General features: G+C 58.7%; 1 protein-coding gene across 15 annotated transcripts in view; it reads right to left on the bottom strand.

Moving 5' to 3' along the window:
- The window catches only part of JAKMIP3 (Janus kinase and microtubule interacting protein 3), a 107,768-nt gene that overhangs the window by 8,371 nt on the left and 80,622 nt on the right, over positions 1-18,775 (bottom strand). For 13 of the 15 annotated variants that reach the window (XM_027112983.1, XM_027112985.1, XM_027112982.1 and 10 more), the window contains 7 exons: positions 16,578-16,643; positions 15,742-15,810; positions 15,577-15,654; positions 12,267-12,470; positions 10,714-10,779; positions 8,936-8,977; positions 7,309-8,301 (listed from right to left, as the gene is read on the bottom strand). In XM_027112983.1, coding sequence (XP_026968784.1) covers positions 8,143-8,301; positions 8,936-8,977; positions 10,714-10,779; positions 12,267-12,470; positions 15,577-15,654; positions 15,742-15,810; positions 16,578-16,643 — 684 coding nt within the window. In that variant the 3' untranslated portion in view covers positions 7,309-8,142. Of the gene's footprint in view, positions 1-7,308; positions 8,978-10,713; positions 10,780-12,266; positions 12,471-15,576; positions 15,655-15,741; positions 15,811-16,577; positions 16,644-18,775 lie in introns of those variants that run through there. The other 2 variants (XM_027112991.1, XM_027112992.1) reach the window with 2 other exon arrangements.

The raw sequence follows: 18,775 nt of genomic DNA, 5'->3' as shown, positions 1-18,775 counted from the left end.
GGTGCAGGACCGGCCGAGGCAGGCACTGGGTGGGCTCCGCACCTTCCAACCGTCTGAGCACCCAGGACCCCACCTCGTCCGCATCGGCCCAGGTTCCCAGGGCCCGGCCCCCGGGGGACGGCCAGGAAAGTACACAGAAGCCAGCTCAGTCCTTCCCTCCTGGAGACAAGGGCGACTTGCTCGTGTTCACGTGCTGTACGCACACCCGTCTCCCTGGCTGGTGTGGGCGCAGAATCTGCTGCCCAGGCTCCCAGGCCTGCGCCCGACCACACGTGCCCACCACACGCGCAGACCGCACGTGGGTGGGAGCACACCCTTTCTGTCTTCTTTCCGTTGGTTCTTGTTTTGTTTCCTGCCTGGGTTACTAGGAGCTGCTCTCACAGCCCTACAAGGGGGCGTCCAGCTCTCTTTTCTGGCACCGACTTCTCTAATAACGGCATCTCTTACTAATGGCCTCGTGGTCATGCTAGTGAAAAGACGCATCATTGCTTTAACAAAGATGGTGACATTACAGAGCGCTAGACAGCTGGCCGCAGGCCATGAGCTGTCCCTGGACAGGCACAAACGGGGGAGGGGAGACCGTTGGCCTCCAGCCAGGCATCCCACTTCTGTCTGAGACCCTGTGCAACGCTCTCAGTAACGACCGGCTTTTGCCATAAGGTAAACACAGAATTCTAAACAAAGAGCAAAAAAAAAAAAAGCAACGCTCCAAAGCCAACGCGAGCTGGAGGCGTTTGTCAGCATCTCCTGAGGTCAAGGGCTTGTGCTTGGATGACCCCTGATGACCCCTAGGCGGACACCCAGAAGAAATCCTGCACCAGCACATCCACAGACTTTACGAGAATGTTCATGAAGCATCGTCCACAACAGCTAAACGCAAACGTCCGTTAGGGGCGGTGAAGTTCCGTGACAGAGCCCCAGACAGGGCTGAGCCGACACAGGTCACGGGACGGGCGAGTCTAAGCACAGTGATACTAAGTGCACAGTGTGTCCAAAAGACACGGACAGCATGACACCTCTTCCAAGGACTTAAAACACAGTAACAATTGTACCTTTTAGAAACGTACGCGTCTGCCACAAAGCTCTGCACAGGACAGTTGCCCCGGGGCCCAGAAGACAGTTACTTCCTGGAGGAGGGGCGGGTGATGGTGCGGGGTCATAGGGTTAGAAGTCAGCGTAGCCAAGAAACAAGATGAGCACGTGGGCCATTCCCAGACCAGTGGCAGGAATGAGCCAGTGTCAGGATGAATGCAATTCTGTGCACCAAGAAGCAAAGAGGAAGAAAGCCCTGTGATGAGGGGCTGCGAGGGGCAGCAGTGGCCCTTCAGGCAGCATGGCCACCATGCTCCGTGCACTGGCTTGTCACCTGCCATCAGACAAGCACGTGTCTGACCTCAGCCCCGAGCCCCCCTCATCCCGCTTGGGGCTGGAGCCCAGGCTGACGAAGCCGCCCTGACAGGGCCCCTCAGTGCCTGGGTGTGGGGGCTCCACCACCCGTCCCTCCTCCCAAGATGGAGAGGCAGCGCTCGTCCCCCACACCCCCCACCTGCGAGCACCACCGGCCCCGCGAGCTGCTGTTCACACCTGGGTGAACCTTCTACGAGGACCAAAGACACCTTACCTTTTATTCCTCTGCTTAAACATAAAACAATATACACAAATTAAAGACAATTTCATTAGGTTATGATGAAAATATTACGGATATTTCTTGAATGCAGGTTCCCCTTCCACGTGGGCACGATGCTCGTTAACTGTGGACGTGTTCTGGGCAAGAGCAGCTCATCCCTGAATTTCCAAACGGCAACAGCGTCATCTCTGGCCGCCTGGCCTCAGCGCAGCGCGCGCAATCTGAGACCGGGCTCAGAGGAGAGGCGGCTCGACAGTATTCAGTGCCTGCTCCGCCCAGAGCTGTAAATCTCAGCTGCTGACAGTTAATCTCACACGTCTTGGGCTTCCAGGCCCCGAGCTGGGCAGGCGAGGTCCTTGGAGACCCAGCCCCACCCCCAGGGCGTGCCGTGCGTGGAGGACGCCAGCAAACAGCAGCTCTGTCCCCTGCCTCCTGGTATGCGGTGACTCAGAGTCCAGGAGGACGCTCCAGTCAGGATAGGGCTGACCACAGAGCGGGACTCGATCCAGCCAAGCAGGAGGCATTTTAATCAAAAAGAGGAAGACTTCTTTACGATGGGGGAGGGAGGAGACAAGGGCCGGACAGCCACGTGCAAAAAAAGTGTGCTTGGACCAAAGCTGCACCGAATGCAAAAATGAACTAAAAATGGATCGTGAGTATAAATGGAAGACGTGAAGTCGCACAGTTCCAGAGGGAAACATGGGAGACAACATTTGTGACTTTGAATCAGGCAGTTTTCTCAGGTCCAATACCATACAACCTATTTTTTTTTAAGTTGGTAAGTTAGATTTTATCAAAATTTAAGAACTTATCTTCAAAAGATACCCTTAAGAGAACAAAAAGATAAAAGAGAAAATACTTTTGCACTAACAAAGGTGTATGTCTGGAATGTATAAAGGAGTCTTAAAACTCAATGATAAGAAAGCAAAAATCAAATTAAAAAAATGGGCAAACGATTTCAATAGACACTTTACCAAAGAAGATACACGGATATGGAAAATCAACACATAAAACGATGCCCAACGTCACTAGTCATTAGATAAACGCAAATTAAAACGAAAATAACATACCCCTGTGCCCTTATTAGAATGGACCTCCTCCCCCCAAAAAGACGGACCATATCCAGTGTTGCAAAAGACGTGGAGAACAGTCTTCCCACATACTTCGCTGGTGGGAATGCAACACGTACAGCCACCTTGGACAATAGTTTCTTATAAAGTTGAGCACACATTTATCAACCCTAGGTATTTACCTGAGAAACGAACCCCTGTATTTACACAAAAACTTGTGCATGAATGTCTGTAACAGTTTGATTCAGCCCTAAACAGGAAACAAGCAGATACATGTGGACAAATGTGGCACATCCGTGCAACAGAGATGACTCAGCATAAAAAGGAATGAACTACAGAAACGTGGGGGAATCCTCCAGGCGTGCTGCTGCGTGAGCAAAGCCAGACCCCAAAGCTCCAAGTTGGATGCACGTATCACATCTTCCACTTATAAGACCTGTAAATGGCAAAGCCGGAAGAGGGAACATAGCCCATTGCTGCCAAGGGTGGAGCTGGGGATGGATGGGGTGACTGTGGCAGGAAGCAGAGGGAGCTGGGGCGATGGTGCTGTCCTGTATCATGACTCTGTGCCCACCTGTGTCAAGACCCAGAGACTATACAGTACAAACAGGAACTGTGCTGTGTAAATTTTTAAGAAATCACTCTGTGAAGGAAACTCCAATGGAACCCAAGATATAACAAACAAACCTAAACGGCCACAAATGGACAATGTACTAGAGGAAAAGAACCAGACTACGTCATTCTGGAAAACAATATTTTGTCTGGAGACTATAAGGCTAAAGATAAAAGGGACTCTGCACTCAAATGTCTCCTCGCTGGTAAACTTGCTCCTCACGGGGGGATGTGGGTTAGCAATTCTGAAATGTCCTTGTGTGGATACTAGGGTGGGGCAAATAAGTAACACAGTTTATGTGGAGAGAGCCACATCTCCAAAGAAACTAGTTACAGATGAGGAAAGAGGGGGGGCAGGAACGAATCTTGAATGGTTGGCCTTGAATTCCAAGTGTCAGTATGAACTGGTGGTTTTATAACAGACCCACAGATGATGGATAGACTGACAGACAGATGATGGATAAATGATAGATAGATGATAAATGATAGATGATATACACATAGATGATACATACATAGATGACAGACGATAGATAAATAATAGCTAGGGGATAGATAATAGCTATATAAATACATAGATAGATGGTAGACAGATGATAGATAGATGACAGATGGTAGATAGTAGATAGAAGCAGAAATAAACAAAGAAGTGGGGGTATGCATGTATTAGCACACAGATGTCTGTTTCCAAGCTCTGCCCCTGACAGGGCCTAGAAATACTATCACCCCAGGAGTAGCAAACACACCCAGCCCGGAGATGTCGGTTCCTAAACGCCACCCTCCAACAGAAGGAACCGGAGCTCCTTGGAGGAGTCGCTGCTTTGAGGCTTGGGGCAGGGAAAATACAGATGAGCGTGAGCATCCGGAGGAGACAGAGTGAGAAAGGGCTCAAGACACGGACGGGAACTCAAAGGACAGAGGCATCAACCTGTTGGAAAGCTCAGTGGCTTCAGTTGGAACAATCTGAGCAAGAAAATAGTTAAAGGTGGTGTTGGATTATCATATTATCATATATATCAAGCTCAGGGATGTGCCCACGAGCCGATACTGCTATAAATAATTGGATAAAGAAAAAATGAGAGAAGGGGGACAGGTCTTCTCCAGAGAAAAATTCTAATGAAATAGAAGGAACGTAGGGATAGAAAACCACGAGCACAGGCAGTAATCACTGTGGCAGAAAAGACCCACTCACGTCTGCTGAAGTTACTGGGCACAAGGTTAAAGAGGACCAGGGTCCTTGCTGAGTCTCACAGTGTCTCCCCACCTATTTCTAGTTACAAATGATACCTTTTCAGTGGATAACCTGGCAGAACCTTGATCAAGGTTCACATCAGAGGGATACAGTGTATGGACGTCCTGCCGCCCTGATTGAACACACTCAGAGGGGGTCACCTGGGCTCCGTCTCGCCAAGAACGCATAACCTCAGTCCAATCATTCAAACACATCAGACAAATCAAACTGGAGGACGACCCACGAAGTAACCCACCAGCTCCTAGTAGGGTGTCAAGGTCAAGGTCAAGGACGACGCGGAAGCTAAGAAAACTGTCACCCACTGGGAGGGACCAGGAGAACGACTCAACAGAGTACGGGGTCCTGGAGCAGAAACGCTTGTCTGAACTGAGTGGGTGGCCAGCTAACCTTGGAAAGTGCGTTGTGATTCCATGAGATGTGAACACCTGGGGAAGCTGGGTGAAGGGTGTACAGGAACTTTATACTCTAATATTTTTGCAACTTTCCTTTAAATCTGTAACTATTTTATAATAAAAGGTTCTTGAAAAGCTGATGGGGTCTTCCTGCTGGCCCAGTGGTTAAGACTTTGCCTTCCAGTGCAGGGGGTGCGGGTTCGACCCCTGTTCGGGGAGTTAAGATCCCACATGCCTCTCGCCAAAAACCCAAAACATAAAACGGAAGCAATATTGTGACAAATTCAATAAAGACTTTAAACATGGTCCACGTCAAAAAAAATCTTAGAAAAAAAAAAGCTGATGGGAGAAAGGAGGTGCTTGCTCAGGAAGCTGTTAACTTCTCGTGTGGCACGTACTGCACCAAACGTACGCCTGACCCTGGCTCCAAGGCTGCTGTGCAGGGTCCCGAGCCGAGACGTGCAGCAGTTCCGTCCCCGAACTGTGACACCCACTGCCCCCCACCCAGGCTACCCCAACACGAGCACCCGGGAGTTGGTCTGAGCCACCTCTGGGTCTCCAGACCCACAAAATGGCTCTGTCCAAGGGGGCCCCCATCAGCGTCCAGGTCCTGGAGGTCTCCGGGCCCCCAGGGGGGCCGTGCCTGCCCGGCGCCCCCGCCTCTGGACCTGTTCTCACACTCTCAGCCATCCTTATCTGGCTCTGGCTCCTCCACAGGTGAGACCTGCTCACAGCTCTGGGGCACGGTCCCCGGTGCTGGGCACACGGCAAGGCAGACCCCAGAGCCAGGCTGGCTCAGCAGGGGGAAGGCTGCGGGGATGACGCCGATGGGGCAGAGGTGACCCCGCGTCCCTGCGGGCCTTCGGGGACTGTGGGCAGTGCGTTTTGATTCAGGCATTGCCGCGCCCACGCGCGTCGTTCATTGTCCTTCACCGGCCACAAGTGACCTCTGAGGTCAGGCCGTGACGGTGGATCGTCCTCACCAAGCAATCGGACACGCAGTACTGGGGCGTTTGGTACTTTCCTCCACACGATACGGCGCAGCCCAAGGACCTCAGCGCAAGATCTAAGAGGAGACCCCGAACTCCAGGGACCCCGAACTCTGGGGGCCCACGTGTGGAACTGGGCCGGGGACCAGGCGGGGACCGGCCTCCACTCCAGAACCAGCCTCCAGAGTGCTCTTTCTAGCCTGAGGCTATGCCCTGCACCCCTGGGGACGCGGGAGCAGATACTGCCCTGCCTGGGCCCTGCACCAGGCTAACCACATGCGGTTTCCAGAGATGAGCCGCTTTAGAGGAGCACGTGCCCAGACGTGCCACGTGAAAGAGCCAAGTGTCCCGAGGCCCCTTTGAGCGAGCGGGCGGTGGTCTCACTCTGGCCTCTGGCTCTGCATCTGCTCTGCCTCACTCCCTTCTCTGCCCAGTGGTGCATCTCCTGGGGCCCCTGCAGCCCCACTCTTAGAGGTTCAGGTGGCTCTGTGATGGGAGGACACGGCACCCCACATCACACCCTGCAGACTCGGATACAGAACTGCATCCCCACCAGAGCCTCACCGCGTCCCACAGAAACACACTTGCCGAGGAGATTCTGCCTGGAGAGGAAGGCTCCCTAGCGGAGCATGAAGCCCCGTCCACATCCTCCGTCCCTGCCGTGGGGATGACCCACCCGGCCGCCCCAGGGATGCCTCCGAGCCCTGGGGCAGGGAGAGGAGGTGACAACCTGGGGACACAGGGAGGCCCACTGAGCTGGGGGTCAGGGTCAGTGGGAGGGATGGCCCCACAAGACAAGGGGGGACGCTCTCTCGTTTTGGAGTTTGTGGGAGCAGCAAGACGGGGTGGGCGGGGCAGGCCAGCAGAGCTGGGGGTGCAGGGCCAGGGCCCGAGTCCGCAGAAGTGGGCGGGTGCCCTTGAGGAGTTCTTCTCTGCCAGGAGCTGAGAGAGGCTGCCCTCGTGGCTCAGGGATGTGCCCTGGGACCCACCACTGGGCACCTCCGGAGGCCTCGGCTAGCCTTGGCGGGGGGTATCCTGGGTCTGGGCAGAGAAGACCTGTAATGGGTTCAGCACCTCAGACCAGGGAGAAGCCCACGCCAGATGCCCCCAGGGAGCAGACTCCGATCCAGAGGCCACGGTAGGAGGTGAGCCGCCCTCACCCTGCCCCCACCCACCTGTACAGACACCAGGGCTCCTGCTGCAGGGCCCACGTCCCAGCAAACTGAACCTACGTCTCAAACGGGGCCAACCTCGCCGCAGAGGAGGTGGGATCCCACAGACCAGAAGGAGGTGTGCTGGCGCCCACAGGGCCCACAAAGGGCGGGAAGGAAGACGCCACGCCCCAGGGATGACGGCTGAGCCTCACCTGCTGGCCACCTGGGCATCGGGCCCCCTTCTCACGTCCGCAGAACCCCGGGGCACTGTCATCCTCGCTGGGCACTGCCCGGTGAGCGTGCAGGCTGGAGCTCTGCACGGGGCAGCTCTGGCCTCGCCTGCAGCCTGAGGGGCTCCACGGTGCTGCACAGCCCGAGGTGTCCTCTGGCCCCTGCGTCTCCGACAAGCTCACGCCCCTTCCCAGTCGGTCCATTGCTCTGGTCCCAGCTCCCACTACCAGGCTCCCCAGTCATCCCTTTGGTCAGTCCCTCGGCGCAGCTCAGGGCGGGAAGCTGGCGGCTCCATGGCAGCCACAGTTCTGTTCCCGCGAGTGGAACTGGGCCGGGGACCCGCGTCATCAACAAGGCAGGGTGGCAGGATGTGTCGCTCAGTAAGTGCTCAGGACCCCAGCCAGTGAGTCACGGCGTCTTCACAGCCCGTCCGTCCTGGAAGACACGGGGCAACGGTCCTTGAGATGCTCCACGAACCGTCCCCATTTCCCTGAACGAAGGTCACCACCGTGGTGGCAGCTTCATTGCGTCGTTTTGCGGGGTGTCTGCGTTGTTTCTGGGAATCTTCCTTTGAGACACCTTTTGGGCATCAAGGGAACAAAGGGAGGTGGGAGTTTGGGGCTCCTGCACAGAAGCAGCTCTTCACACCTGTGCAGCAGGGGACTCGCGCGGCCCTGTAACTAGGATGGGGAGGCCGCATCCCGAGGAAGGACCCCAGGGTCCACAGCCAAGACAAGGTCTCTTCAGAGGAGCCCCAGTCAGAGAACTAGTTCTGATTCTGCCTCATCAAAATGGACAGTCCCCCGCAGAGGTGCTCAAAGACCCCCTTTCTCCCTCTTCCTCGACGGGAGGGGGTGTGCAGAGCCCAGGTCCCCTTGAGTCTTCAGGAATGAGATGTGGCGTCTCCCTCTGCCACCGGGGCACCTGCTGCTCTCTGGTCCAACTGCAGGAAAGGGGTCTGGCTCCTCAGAGGGCTGGAAGAAAAGAGACGCAGGACACAGGTCAGGGAGGTTGCAGGGCGAGAGGGAAGGGCTGGAGGGATGGGGTTATGAGGAAGGGTGGCCCTGCTCCCGAGCGGAGGTCCTCTGAGGGCGGGGGCCACAGACGGAGCCGGGATGGTGAGGCCACGCCCTACTTGTCCTCTCATCTTGTTTGGGAAGGAAGCGGTGGTCAAGCTTTCACATGCGGCCTCGGCCTGAAAGCCGCGGGCACGATGCCACAGCTCAGCACGACTGTGACGTCGTGAGTGAGCCCAGCTTGTCGGGGAAAGTGGGCATCTCTGGCTGAATCTCCAGTGTCACCCAAGCTTGTACTTGATAAACGGAAAAGACAAAAAGACACAAAACCACCGGCACTGCTCCCTGCCGAGTTGCCCGGAGCAGAGAACCGGGAGTGGTTTTGTGTGCGCATCTCTCCCCGGGGAGGTTCCGTGGGAGGGGGTCCTTTGCGTTCCTTCCTTCTCGAGGAAGCGCCCCTTCCCCTCTGACGATGGCAGGACCCTCCCCTCTAGGACCTGGGGGACCCCTGGCTGTCCCCTTCCAGAAGCACCTCCTGCTTACGGAACAGCGGGGGCCGTGCTGGTCCTTATGATGCAGACGAAATACTCACCACGCCAGGGTGCCCAGGAGAGCTATGACCACAGAATGAAAGCTAAGGAGAAAAACAAGAACAAAAATAGGAACTAAAAAGGAAAGGGGAGGGTGGAGACATGGAAGGAAAGAAAGAGAAAAAAGAGTTTGTAGGGCTTTTGGCAAGAAATAACGTGATCACAGACACAGCGACGTGGAGATGCCAGCTGGGGCTCAGGAGCAGATCCTGGCGCACTGGTGTCCAGTGGTTTAAGGGTTGTGCTGCCAGGGGCCTGAAGTGACGGTGCTGTCCCCTCCCCAGGGACCTTGCACCGTCCACGGGCCAGGCTGCGGGTGACAGTCAGGAGGGAGGCTCTGCTGGTCACTCAGCCTCTGGGGGAGCGGCGGGGACCGGCCATCTGGACCTGTCACCAGGGCTGACGGCGAGGGCGCTAAGTGGCTCTAATGGTGACAGGAGTCTTACGGAAAGACGATCCAAGTGCCAACAGGCAACCACCACGCTCCCGTTATAAACGATGAGGCACAGCCAGCTTGCTGAATAGGTTCCACACTTGGAGCCTCGTTTTGGGTCGGGGGAGGGGTCCAGCCAATTTAGACACAAGAGAAAATCTGATGGTGGTACAGCTGCTTGGAAAAGCAGAGCTGCTTCAGCTAGACTAAGAGAATAAACATCCAATTTGTTAAATTCTAGTATTTAATAAAAACAGATGCTCTCACTTTAAGATGCAAAAGGAAAGAGAGGTTCATTTGGGGGGAGAGACTGCATCACTTCGAGGTTGCGCGTCCCGCCGGCCTCCCCAGGCGAGCCAGGTGTGTGTCGCCCACGGTCTGGCGCCCATGGGCAGGCACATAATTGCTCCCCGGCTGCCTCTCTGCTTTGCAGGTCGTGCCCCGCACGGTTCTAGGGGCCTGTCACCAGCTCTGGATTTGCAAGTTACCACCAAGACCGCTCGGCAGATGGCAGCAAAGTGCCCAGGGAAGGGGCCGGGTTCATCGGCAGGAGGGGTGGGCGGGGCAGGGGGAGGTCCAGCTGCAGGGGCTGCCGTGGGGAGGGGTCCCTGTGCCCCGCGAGCACAGAGCCTCTGCTGGCTCTGCCCAGGCAGGGCTGAGGACGTGTGGCCTATTGCGGGTGGCGGGTCCTGTCCAGACCCCAGCCTCCCGTTCTCTCTGGCAGGGACAAGCCAGAGAGGCTCAGAGGGGAGCCGGCCTTTGGTGAGATCCACCCCCCAGGCAAGACCGGTCACAAGATGCGAACAAGCAGTCTGCCTGCTAGAAGCCATCGAAATGTCCTGAATCACAGACCAAAAGAGCTCAGCTGTCCGAGAATTAAGCACACGCTGCAGGCTTCTCTCTGAGGGTGCTCTGTGTACCCTGATTTGGAAGTTGCAGAGCCAGCAGTCGGGAGAAGAGCTGGACAGTCGTCCCCGACCCCGAGCCACACGGCCCCCGACCCACTGCACCCCAGCACCTGCCGTTTCCAAACTTGGGAGCCACAGTCAAGGAACCACACTAAAGGGACCGCTGGTCGCCGGTCTGCAGGCACCCCGACGGCCGGGGAAACTGAGGCCGTGAGAGGCACGGCCCTCGGGGTGGCACGGCTGGGTTGTCACGGACGGGGTTATTCCCAGACCCTGGGCTCCGGCTCCTTGTCCCGAGCAGACACGTCCCTGAAGCCTCTTTCTGTCCCAAAATGCCCCAACCTCAGACCTAGCGCGACACGGCATCCTGAGATACCTGTCTGTCTTGGTGTGTGAGTTCCGACAACAGAGCAAGCCCCCAGATTCGTATTTGCCTTACCTTTTCCTCCAGTTCCTTTATTTGTCTCTTCTGAGCTTCTATTCTTTCTTCTAGTTCTTTAATTCTCTGCAATGTTAAAAGCAGGAAAATCCTCAATAATCAGAATATTTGGGACACCAAGTGGGCAAAAGCCTTCCAGGATTTTCACGCATGTTCTTGGTGGGCCAGTCGCCACAGGGCAGCTGCCATGCTGGCCACGGCGAGGGGGCCTCGGGCTGCCCCCCCCCATCCCGCCGACTTTTAGGAGCCCCGGCTTCGGGAGGAGAGCCAGTGTGCCTGCCTCAGGTTCCGTTACGGACACAGCCTCCCTCGGTCTGCTCTTTGCAACAGCAAGAGACAGGAGGACAGCTTTCCCTCGGCCACGCTCCCTGTGACGGGAATGACACCCTCCCACCTCCTACATCTCCAGGTCATAAACCATGATGCTAGAAGCCCAAGGAAATGGTAAGGGCCCAATTCACAGTCCTTCCAAAACGCCGTCACGGCAGTGAGAGGAGCAGCCAGAAGGGTCACAAAGTCAGTCACGGGGAGGACTCTCCTGGCAAGGCCGACCTCAGGTTTGGAAACTCTAGTCTTCACTTTGGTGCACAATGCCGGGCAGATGGACATGTGTGTGCCCACGCCGGACCTGGATGCCTGGCCTGGAGCCTGGACGCAGCTGAGCTCTGATCAGAGCCCGTCTGATGGGAGTGAGGGGCTGCAGGCGGCAGTCCTCACACTGAACACCCCAGATCTGGCAGTGAGAGTCCTGGGAGCTGACCAAGGCTCTGGTCAGACATTAGCCCTCTGACGTTCACAGTAAACTGGAGTGGATCACTGGAGTCACTAGTGTATCTGAACACGGAACACAGCCACAAAGGCCACGCCAGCACACACAGTGGAGCTGAGGCATGTCTTACACACCAAGCCTGTCTAGTCTGCCAGGATCCCTCACCCCCAGTTAGAAATGAACTGGCCAGATTGGCCTGAGGGCCCCAAGTGCCTGTAGGCCAAGAGAAGGTCCCCCAGTCCCTAGCCCATGAGCCGCTGCTCCCCAGATGACACCTTCACTGGGATCTTGCCACTGAGGGAGGAACCACGGAAGAGACCGAGAGTGGGGGGGACCCAGGAGGGGGCCTGTGCCACCCAGAGGCCTGGGTGGGATGGCCCAGGAGGCTGGTCTGGAGGGACAGGCAGTCCGGCAGGAGGGTCCCCCATGGGCACGGCCGCTGGAGAGCATGGCCATCGGGGGGCACGGCCAGTGGAAGGCCCTGGCCTTGGGGGCACGATCATTGGAGAGCAGGGATATGGGGGCGTGGCCACGGGGAGGGCATGACCTTTGGGCGTGGCCACAGGGGGCATGACCTTTGGGGCGTGGCCACAGGGGGCATGACCTTTGGGGCGTGGCCACTGGGGGCATGACCTTTGGGGCGTGGCCACTGGGGGCATGACCTTTGGGGGGCGCAGCCACGGGAGGGTACTGTCATTGGAGGAGGTGTGGCCATCAGAGGGCCAGGCATGGGAAGCCCCGCTCCGCCCGGAGGTCCTGCGCCCGCGGCGCCCCTGCTGCGCACCTGCTGCGCCAGCTGCAGCAGCTCCATGCGCTCCCGCAGGATCTGGGCGTCCCGCTCGCGCAGCTCGCTCATGACCTGGCGCTTCCACTGCTCCACCGCCACCCTGAGCTTCTCGTGCTCCTCCTCCGGCAGCATTTCTGCCACTTTGGCCCCAGCTTCCTGCTGCAGGACGTCGTACAGCATGGCTTCCAGCTCCAGGATGTGCTGGGGGCGGGAGGGGACACGTCAGTCCTTGCCTCCTCCCCCGGGGACGGCCTGGGGGACTGGGGCACCCTGCCCTGGGGTCATGCCGCCGCCAGGCCAGCCCACAGAGGGGACTGCTTCCGCCTCGACCAGTTAAATGATGTTCTGGAGGCTGGAAGCAGTCCGGGAGTGATTATTTCAAGAGCATTCCCTTCCACGCGATGTTTAACGTGCAGTGAAACATTAGGGACATCGAGGTCAGCAGAGTTTGAGGCCAGAGTCGGATGAGGGCCAGAGGGGCAGTGGGCCGGGCGGGTGTCCCTTGAGGAAAGAACAACAAAGGCTTCTTCCTTTGCTCACAACCTTCACCAAACCCTGGGCTTCCGAGTCGCTAAGAAGGAAGGAGGGTGGTGCTCACAGGGCTTGTCTGCAGTAGTGCCGAGGGGCCAGGCCATCAGCTCTGCGGTCCCCAGTGCTGCCTGTGGGGTGACTCGTGTCCGCAAAGAAACATCAAGCCCTGACCCCCAGCACCTGTGAATGTGGATCATGTGGAAACAGGCAGATGCCACCCAGTGCAGGTGAGGTCAGACTGGATCGGGGGCCTCAGTCCACTGACTCGTGGCCTTGGAAGAAGAGGGCAACTTGGAGACAGTCACGGAAGATGCGGGGAAGCCATGTGACCACAGGGCAGAGATTGGGGTGACTCAGCCACAAGCCCGGGAACACCTGGGCCCCCAGGAGCTGGAAGAGGCAGGAGGGCCTCCCCTGGAGCTTCAGACGGATGTGGCCCCACCAGCACCTTGGTGTCAGGCTTCTGGCCTCCAGACTGTGAGACATACACCTGCCCCACCTCTCCTCCCCTTCTCTCTCCCTGTCTGTCTGTCTGTCTGTCTGCCTCCCTCCCTGCTGCCTGCACATGAGGCCCCACGTGTCCGGCCTCTGCCCGCCTCCCAGCCCCTCCTCTCCTCTGTCCCAAATGATAGCCCTAAGGGTGCCCACGCCCGTGGGTGCCTGTACCGGCTTAGGGCTTCACCTCCATGAAGCCCTTCAGTCCCGCCCCTTCCAGGAAGCAGGTGCTCGTTAGGCCTGGCTCACGGGTCAGGGCACTGAGGCAGGCTGATGACTGCCGGGCTGGACGACCTCCACAGGGCCCTGCTGGTGGGGAGCGGGGTTCAGACTCCAGGGGGGCTCCAGCTCAGGGCCCTCGCGTTGCCCCGCCAGGGCTCTGACGTGGAAAGCCGGCCATTCCGCTGGTCCCCAGACACACATGCTGTGTCACCCCTTTGCTGCCACCCAGCCGCCAAAACACAGACCTTGTTATAAATTCCTAGTGACTTAGCACTTCGATCTGGAGCACTTTTAAAGCTTGTTCCTCAGGAAATTTCACAGATACAATCTTTGAAAAAGCTATATTCTTCCCATCTTCCCATCAAAGATGTAACTTCTTCAGAAATGAATGTTTCTCCTTCTTCAGGCAAAATGCCTCTGGAAAGTCCTTTTGGCTGAGCAGACATTTTAGGAAATGGGGGGGGGGACACCTTTGTTCCTCGCTTATGTGTTATTGTTCCTGACGGCTACAAAATAAACTGTCCCCAGCTGTCACTGCCAGCTCACACAGTACATCGGCTGCCACTTCCTAGAGCAAAAGAGCTTAGCGTGTTTAAGATACGCTCCAGCTTTAAAATAAAGGCAGCTGAGGGCTTCCCTGGTGGCGCAGTGGTTGAGAGTCCACCTGCTGATGCAGGGGACGCGGGTTCGTGCCCTGGTCTGGGAAGATCCCACATGCCACGGAGTGGCTGGGCCCGTGAGCCGTGGCCACTGAGCCTGCGTGTTTGGAGCCTGTGCTCCACAACGGGAGAGGCCACAACAGTGAGAGGCCCGTGTACCACACACACAAAAAAAATTAAAAAAATAAAGGCAGCTGAGTGTGGGGCTTAGAATTAGCATCACGATGGCTTCACCCCAAGACTGGCAGGAGATGGAGATGTTCTGACCTTCCCTGCATGCATGACCTTGAGCGACGGGCCACCGGATGCCAGCTCTGTGTGCACAGCCTCGCCCCAGCGTGCGTCCTCATCTGTGAATGGCCAGGCCTCTGCTCCCACCTGCCCTAGACGGCCCTCAGCCACGCGGGGACCACCCTTCCCCTTCGAAACCCAGCTGTGGCTCCTGTGCTCACAGAGCAGGGAGGGTGTGAAACCCAGCAGGTTCCCACAGGCCTGTGTCCCCCCCCGCCAGGTCATCCCAAGGCGGTAGGTGCCTCCCTCCTGCACAGGGCTTTGTGAATGGCAGATAAAATGGCTAATTATCCAGCAGGAAGTGCAGGCCTAACTATGGAGTCAAGAAAACCAGGGAGGGAGAGCAAAACGTGCGGCCTTCCTGCCGGAATTGGAGGAAGGGGGCCCCCAAACAGTATCACGCGGGGAGCAGCCCTGACAGTCATCAGACCAGGAGCGGACCCAGCATCACTGGGGGCCCTGACAGCATCCCTCGGCCCTGTGTGCGGGAGCCCCCTCCACAGTCCCGGGGCAACGTTTCCTGCGGCGTGTGGGTGCGTGTGTGTTCGTGCGTCCGTGTGTCACAAAGCCGTCTCCCTGACGTCATCTCCAGGACCCATCTTTTCGGTACTGATGTCAGGGTTAACCGCACACGGGGACATCCCTTCAGGCTTCTCAGGGGGGAAATGGTTTCCCATGGGGCAGGCACGCACAAAGGGCACGTGTGCACTGGTTGGTGCAGATGGACAGAAGCGGGGGTCCCGGGCGGGATGATCGACTGACTGACATTCAGCTGTGTTCACCTCATTTGTAAATGCATTGTTTCAATGAATTCTATTTCTCAGCTCATTTCAAATACCCACTTGATTTCTGCTCGTGTGCCTGCACTCCTGGGGCCAAGGGGTGCTGACGGAGCAGTAAGGCGTCCTCGGAGCTTGCTGGGCGAGGGGTGTCCGGCAGGAGAAATGCGAAGAGTGACCCCACGCTGGTCACACTGGGCGCAGGATCTTCCCAGGCAGGTCCGAGGCCACGTGGCCCCCGAGACACCATGCTGGCCGTGGGAACAACCTTCCCCGTTTCTACCCCAAATCCGCCGCCCCTGGGGGTTCCGGCAGCTGTACTTCTCTTACCTTGTGAGCTTGGTCCAAGCACTGCTTTCTGTAGTCCAGCTCCTCGTCCAGGTAGCCCTTCTGTTTACTGAACAGCTCCTGAAACGCAAGAGGACCCGTGTCTGGGCCTGGCGCAGCCGGCCTGGAGAGCGGGCCGCAGGCCCACGTGGCCAGGTGCACACCAACCTTCTCGCTCTCCAGGTCCACCATCTTCCGCTGCAGGGCCGACTCCGTCTCTTCGATCTGCTGGAGCCACTGGACACAAACGGAAGGTACTCAGGCATCGAAGCCCAGCTCGCCGAGCCCCAGGGAGACAGCCTGGGGGCCTGGCCCTCCCTGCCCTTCCCAGTCTTCCTCCAGGAGGGGAGCTCAGCCCTCGTGGGAGTCAGGGCTGGGCTGGCGTCATGGGCTCCATGTGCCCGGTGTGCGGGCCAGGCCCGGGTGCCCCCGTGCAGCCCCGCCTCGTGTCCAGGGAGTCTGCCCCCCAGCGCTGGGAGAGGAGGGACGTTAGGTGGCCCATTCTCCAGGGGTGCTGGCCCCTGAGCTCCCATTTGCTGGACACCCCTGCCCGCCCTGCTGGGGGCCGCTGGGAGGGGGCGCTGCCAGCAGGCCTGCGGGTTCTGGCTGCGGGGGTGGGACCGGGCGCAGGCTGGCGGCCCGTGGGAGCAGAGAGGCTGGAGGGTGGGGAGCCCGGGTGGGCTGGTGACCCCGGAGGAGGGTCCCGGCAGGTGAGACAGATGCTGCCGATTTACAGACCCACCATACCTCCCGGCCTCTGGGGGGAGGCGGAGGCAGAGTGGCCTTGGGGAGAGGTCTGGCTGAATCTACCACTTGCAGACACGCGTGGCGGTGCTGGCTGACCTGTGCGTGTGCCAGACCTCCAAGGCAAACGGGATCCGTGGACCCCAACCCCACCTCCCGGTAGCCCTCCTCCCAGGGTGAGCGTCTTCTGTGCGCTGAGCCAGAAAGGGAGGCTTCGGGAAGCCCGGCCCCGTCCTGACAACGTCCACAGTCACTGTTACCTTTTCGGCCAAGGTCAGGACTGTCCTGGCTTGTATGACGACCACTTGCTCCTCATTGGTCAGATTCTGCACCCAAAAGCAGAATTCACGCATGGTCAGGGGAAGCGCCTTCTGGGTGGCCGGGCTGAGTGACGGGCGCTCGGTGGCGCTGATGGGACGGGCGCAGGTGAGCTGGGGTCACAGCTAAATGTCGCTTTCACTAAAAGGCCCTCCCGGGGGTCTTTGATCCTCTTTCCTCTTGGTCCTGCCAGCTCTGGGGTGACTCTCCGTCTTGCCCCCTCTGGTCCTCTCACTGCTGCTGACCTCGTCTAAGGTAGCCAGTGAGGCAGCATGGGACAGTGGGTGACGGGACGAGCAGCCAGGCTTCCCGGGTCTCTGCTGGGTTTTTATTTAAAGCCAGCTCTCCGCACAGGCGGCCTGAATTATGACAGCACCACTTACGAATGTGAAGCAAAGATCAAACACTCATGGCTATGAAATGGTCCCCATCCCTGCCGTTTTGCCTTTTTTCTGCATGTTTTATTCATGCCTCGCCCCAAAGGGCCCGCCCGGGTGGTCCTTCTGGGCAGAGTGGCTCTGGCTTTGGGGCCAGCGGGCATCCTCAGAGGATGTGCCGCCTGCATCAGCACCAGGGTGGAGGCAGCTGGGCTGTGTCCCCACTGCTGGGCCCACCTGTGGGACAGCCAACAGGGGTCAGGGGAGCAGAGACAGGCAGGGAGGAGCCCCCTAGGGTCGCTGAGCTGAGGGCGGCCCCCCGACCCCAGAACCTCCCTGATTCAGGGCCACCCGCTCCGGAAGCCCTCCCGCCTGCTCCCTCCGCAGCGTGAGCTCCCCAGGGGCAGGGGTCTCTCACTACCCCCCACCCTGGCAGCAGTAGGCACAGGTGGGGGTCGGCGGCCAGCTGCTGGGACAGCGGCAGGCTCCATCCTCAGGCACGCTGCAGCCCAACTCGGTGTGATGCCGGGGCCAGGCGCCCCTCATCCCTCTGGCTTCCGGGGACACCGCCAGGCTGTCCCCGCCCTCCTCCCGAGGCAGGGCTGGGCCTGATGGGCGGGATGGGGAGTGTGGGGGGCTGCGGGGGGCCTCCGGGTAACTGAGGGAAGCTGCCTCGCTGTGGCCAGGCCAGGCTGAAGGGCCCGCGATGTCCCGCTTGGTGGGCAGCCTGGCTGGGCTCCAGCTACTCCCTCCTGGAGGTGACCATGGCCTTGGCAATGTGCTGTCTCCTCCACCCTCGCAGCCTTCCCTGGGTGACCTGTCCCCGCTGCGGCCCAGGTGCAGCAGCAGTGAGCAGATGGCCCACCAGGGAGGACAGGGGTCCATTCTGCCCCCTGCCAGCCCCTCTGCTCCACTCCAAGGACCCTGACTCCTGGGGAAACCGAGGCCCGGGGCTCAGGTGCCCCGTGGCCAGCTGGGAGGCTGCAGCCTTCTGGGAAGCAGCCTGGAGACAGTGGCCACAGCTTCAGCGTGCCCTGGCTGAGAAGGGGAGGGGCCAGGCTGTCCCTGTCATCTGCCTGAAGTGTGTCCATGTGCACCCGACAGACCTAAGGGTCGCCCCCATGGTCCTTCAGAAACTGTCAGGGGTCTCTAGAGGTCACCCGCACGTAAGACCGGCAGTGCGTCCTTTGCCCCCGCCTCCGAGGCCATGTGACGGCTCCAGGGCCGTCACGTGCACTGGTGCTCTCGGGCTGGGAGGGGCCCCGAACAGAACTAGGCAGACCTGGGCTCGTCCTAGCTGGCCAGTACCGCAGCTCTGTGACCTGGGTGGGTGCCCTCTGGGGCTTCGGTCTCTCCAGCTGTGAACTGAAAGGTTCCCAGAGCCCATGATGGGGGCTGATACTCAGGCTGAACCCCGGAGCACATCGTGACAACGCCATCCCTGCTGTGGACCAGCACCTCTGCTACCTGCGGCCGAGGTGGAGCCAGGCGTCTGACTAGTGGCAGGGTTGGGGGTGGGCAATGCAGCCAGGAGAGCCTCCCTGCTGGAAGCTGCTTCCCCCCGCTCCCCGCCCTCACTGCTTCCCAAGTCAAGGGCAGGTGGGGAGAGGACGGATTCCTGTCAATACAGGGCCCTGAACACCTTGAAGCTGCTGGGAAGGACTGGCCCCAAGGATGTGCACGAGCGCCCGGGTTTTGGTATGCGTTGTGAGAAGCGTGTGTGTGTGTGTGTGTGTGTGTGTGTGTGTGTGTGTGTGTGTGTG

Source organism: Aethalodelphis obliquidens, unplaced genomic scaffold (assembly GCF_003676395.1).
Source record: "Aethalodelphis obliquidens isolate GAN/ISIS:26980383/991018 unplaced genomic scaffold, ASM367639v1 scaffold11, whole genome shotgun sequence".
Lineage (NCBI taxonomy): Eukaryota > Metazoa > Chordata > Mammalia > Artiodactyla > Delphinidae > Aethalodelphis > Aethalodelphis obliquidens.
This window is presented reverse-complemented; position numbering and strand designations above follow the sequence as displayed.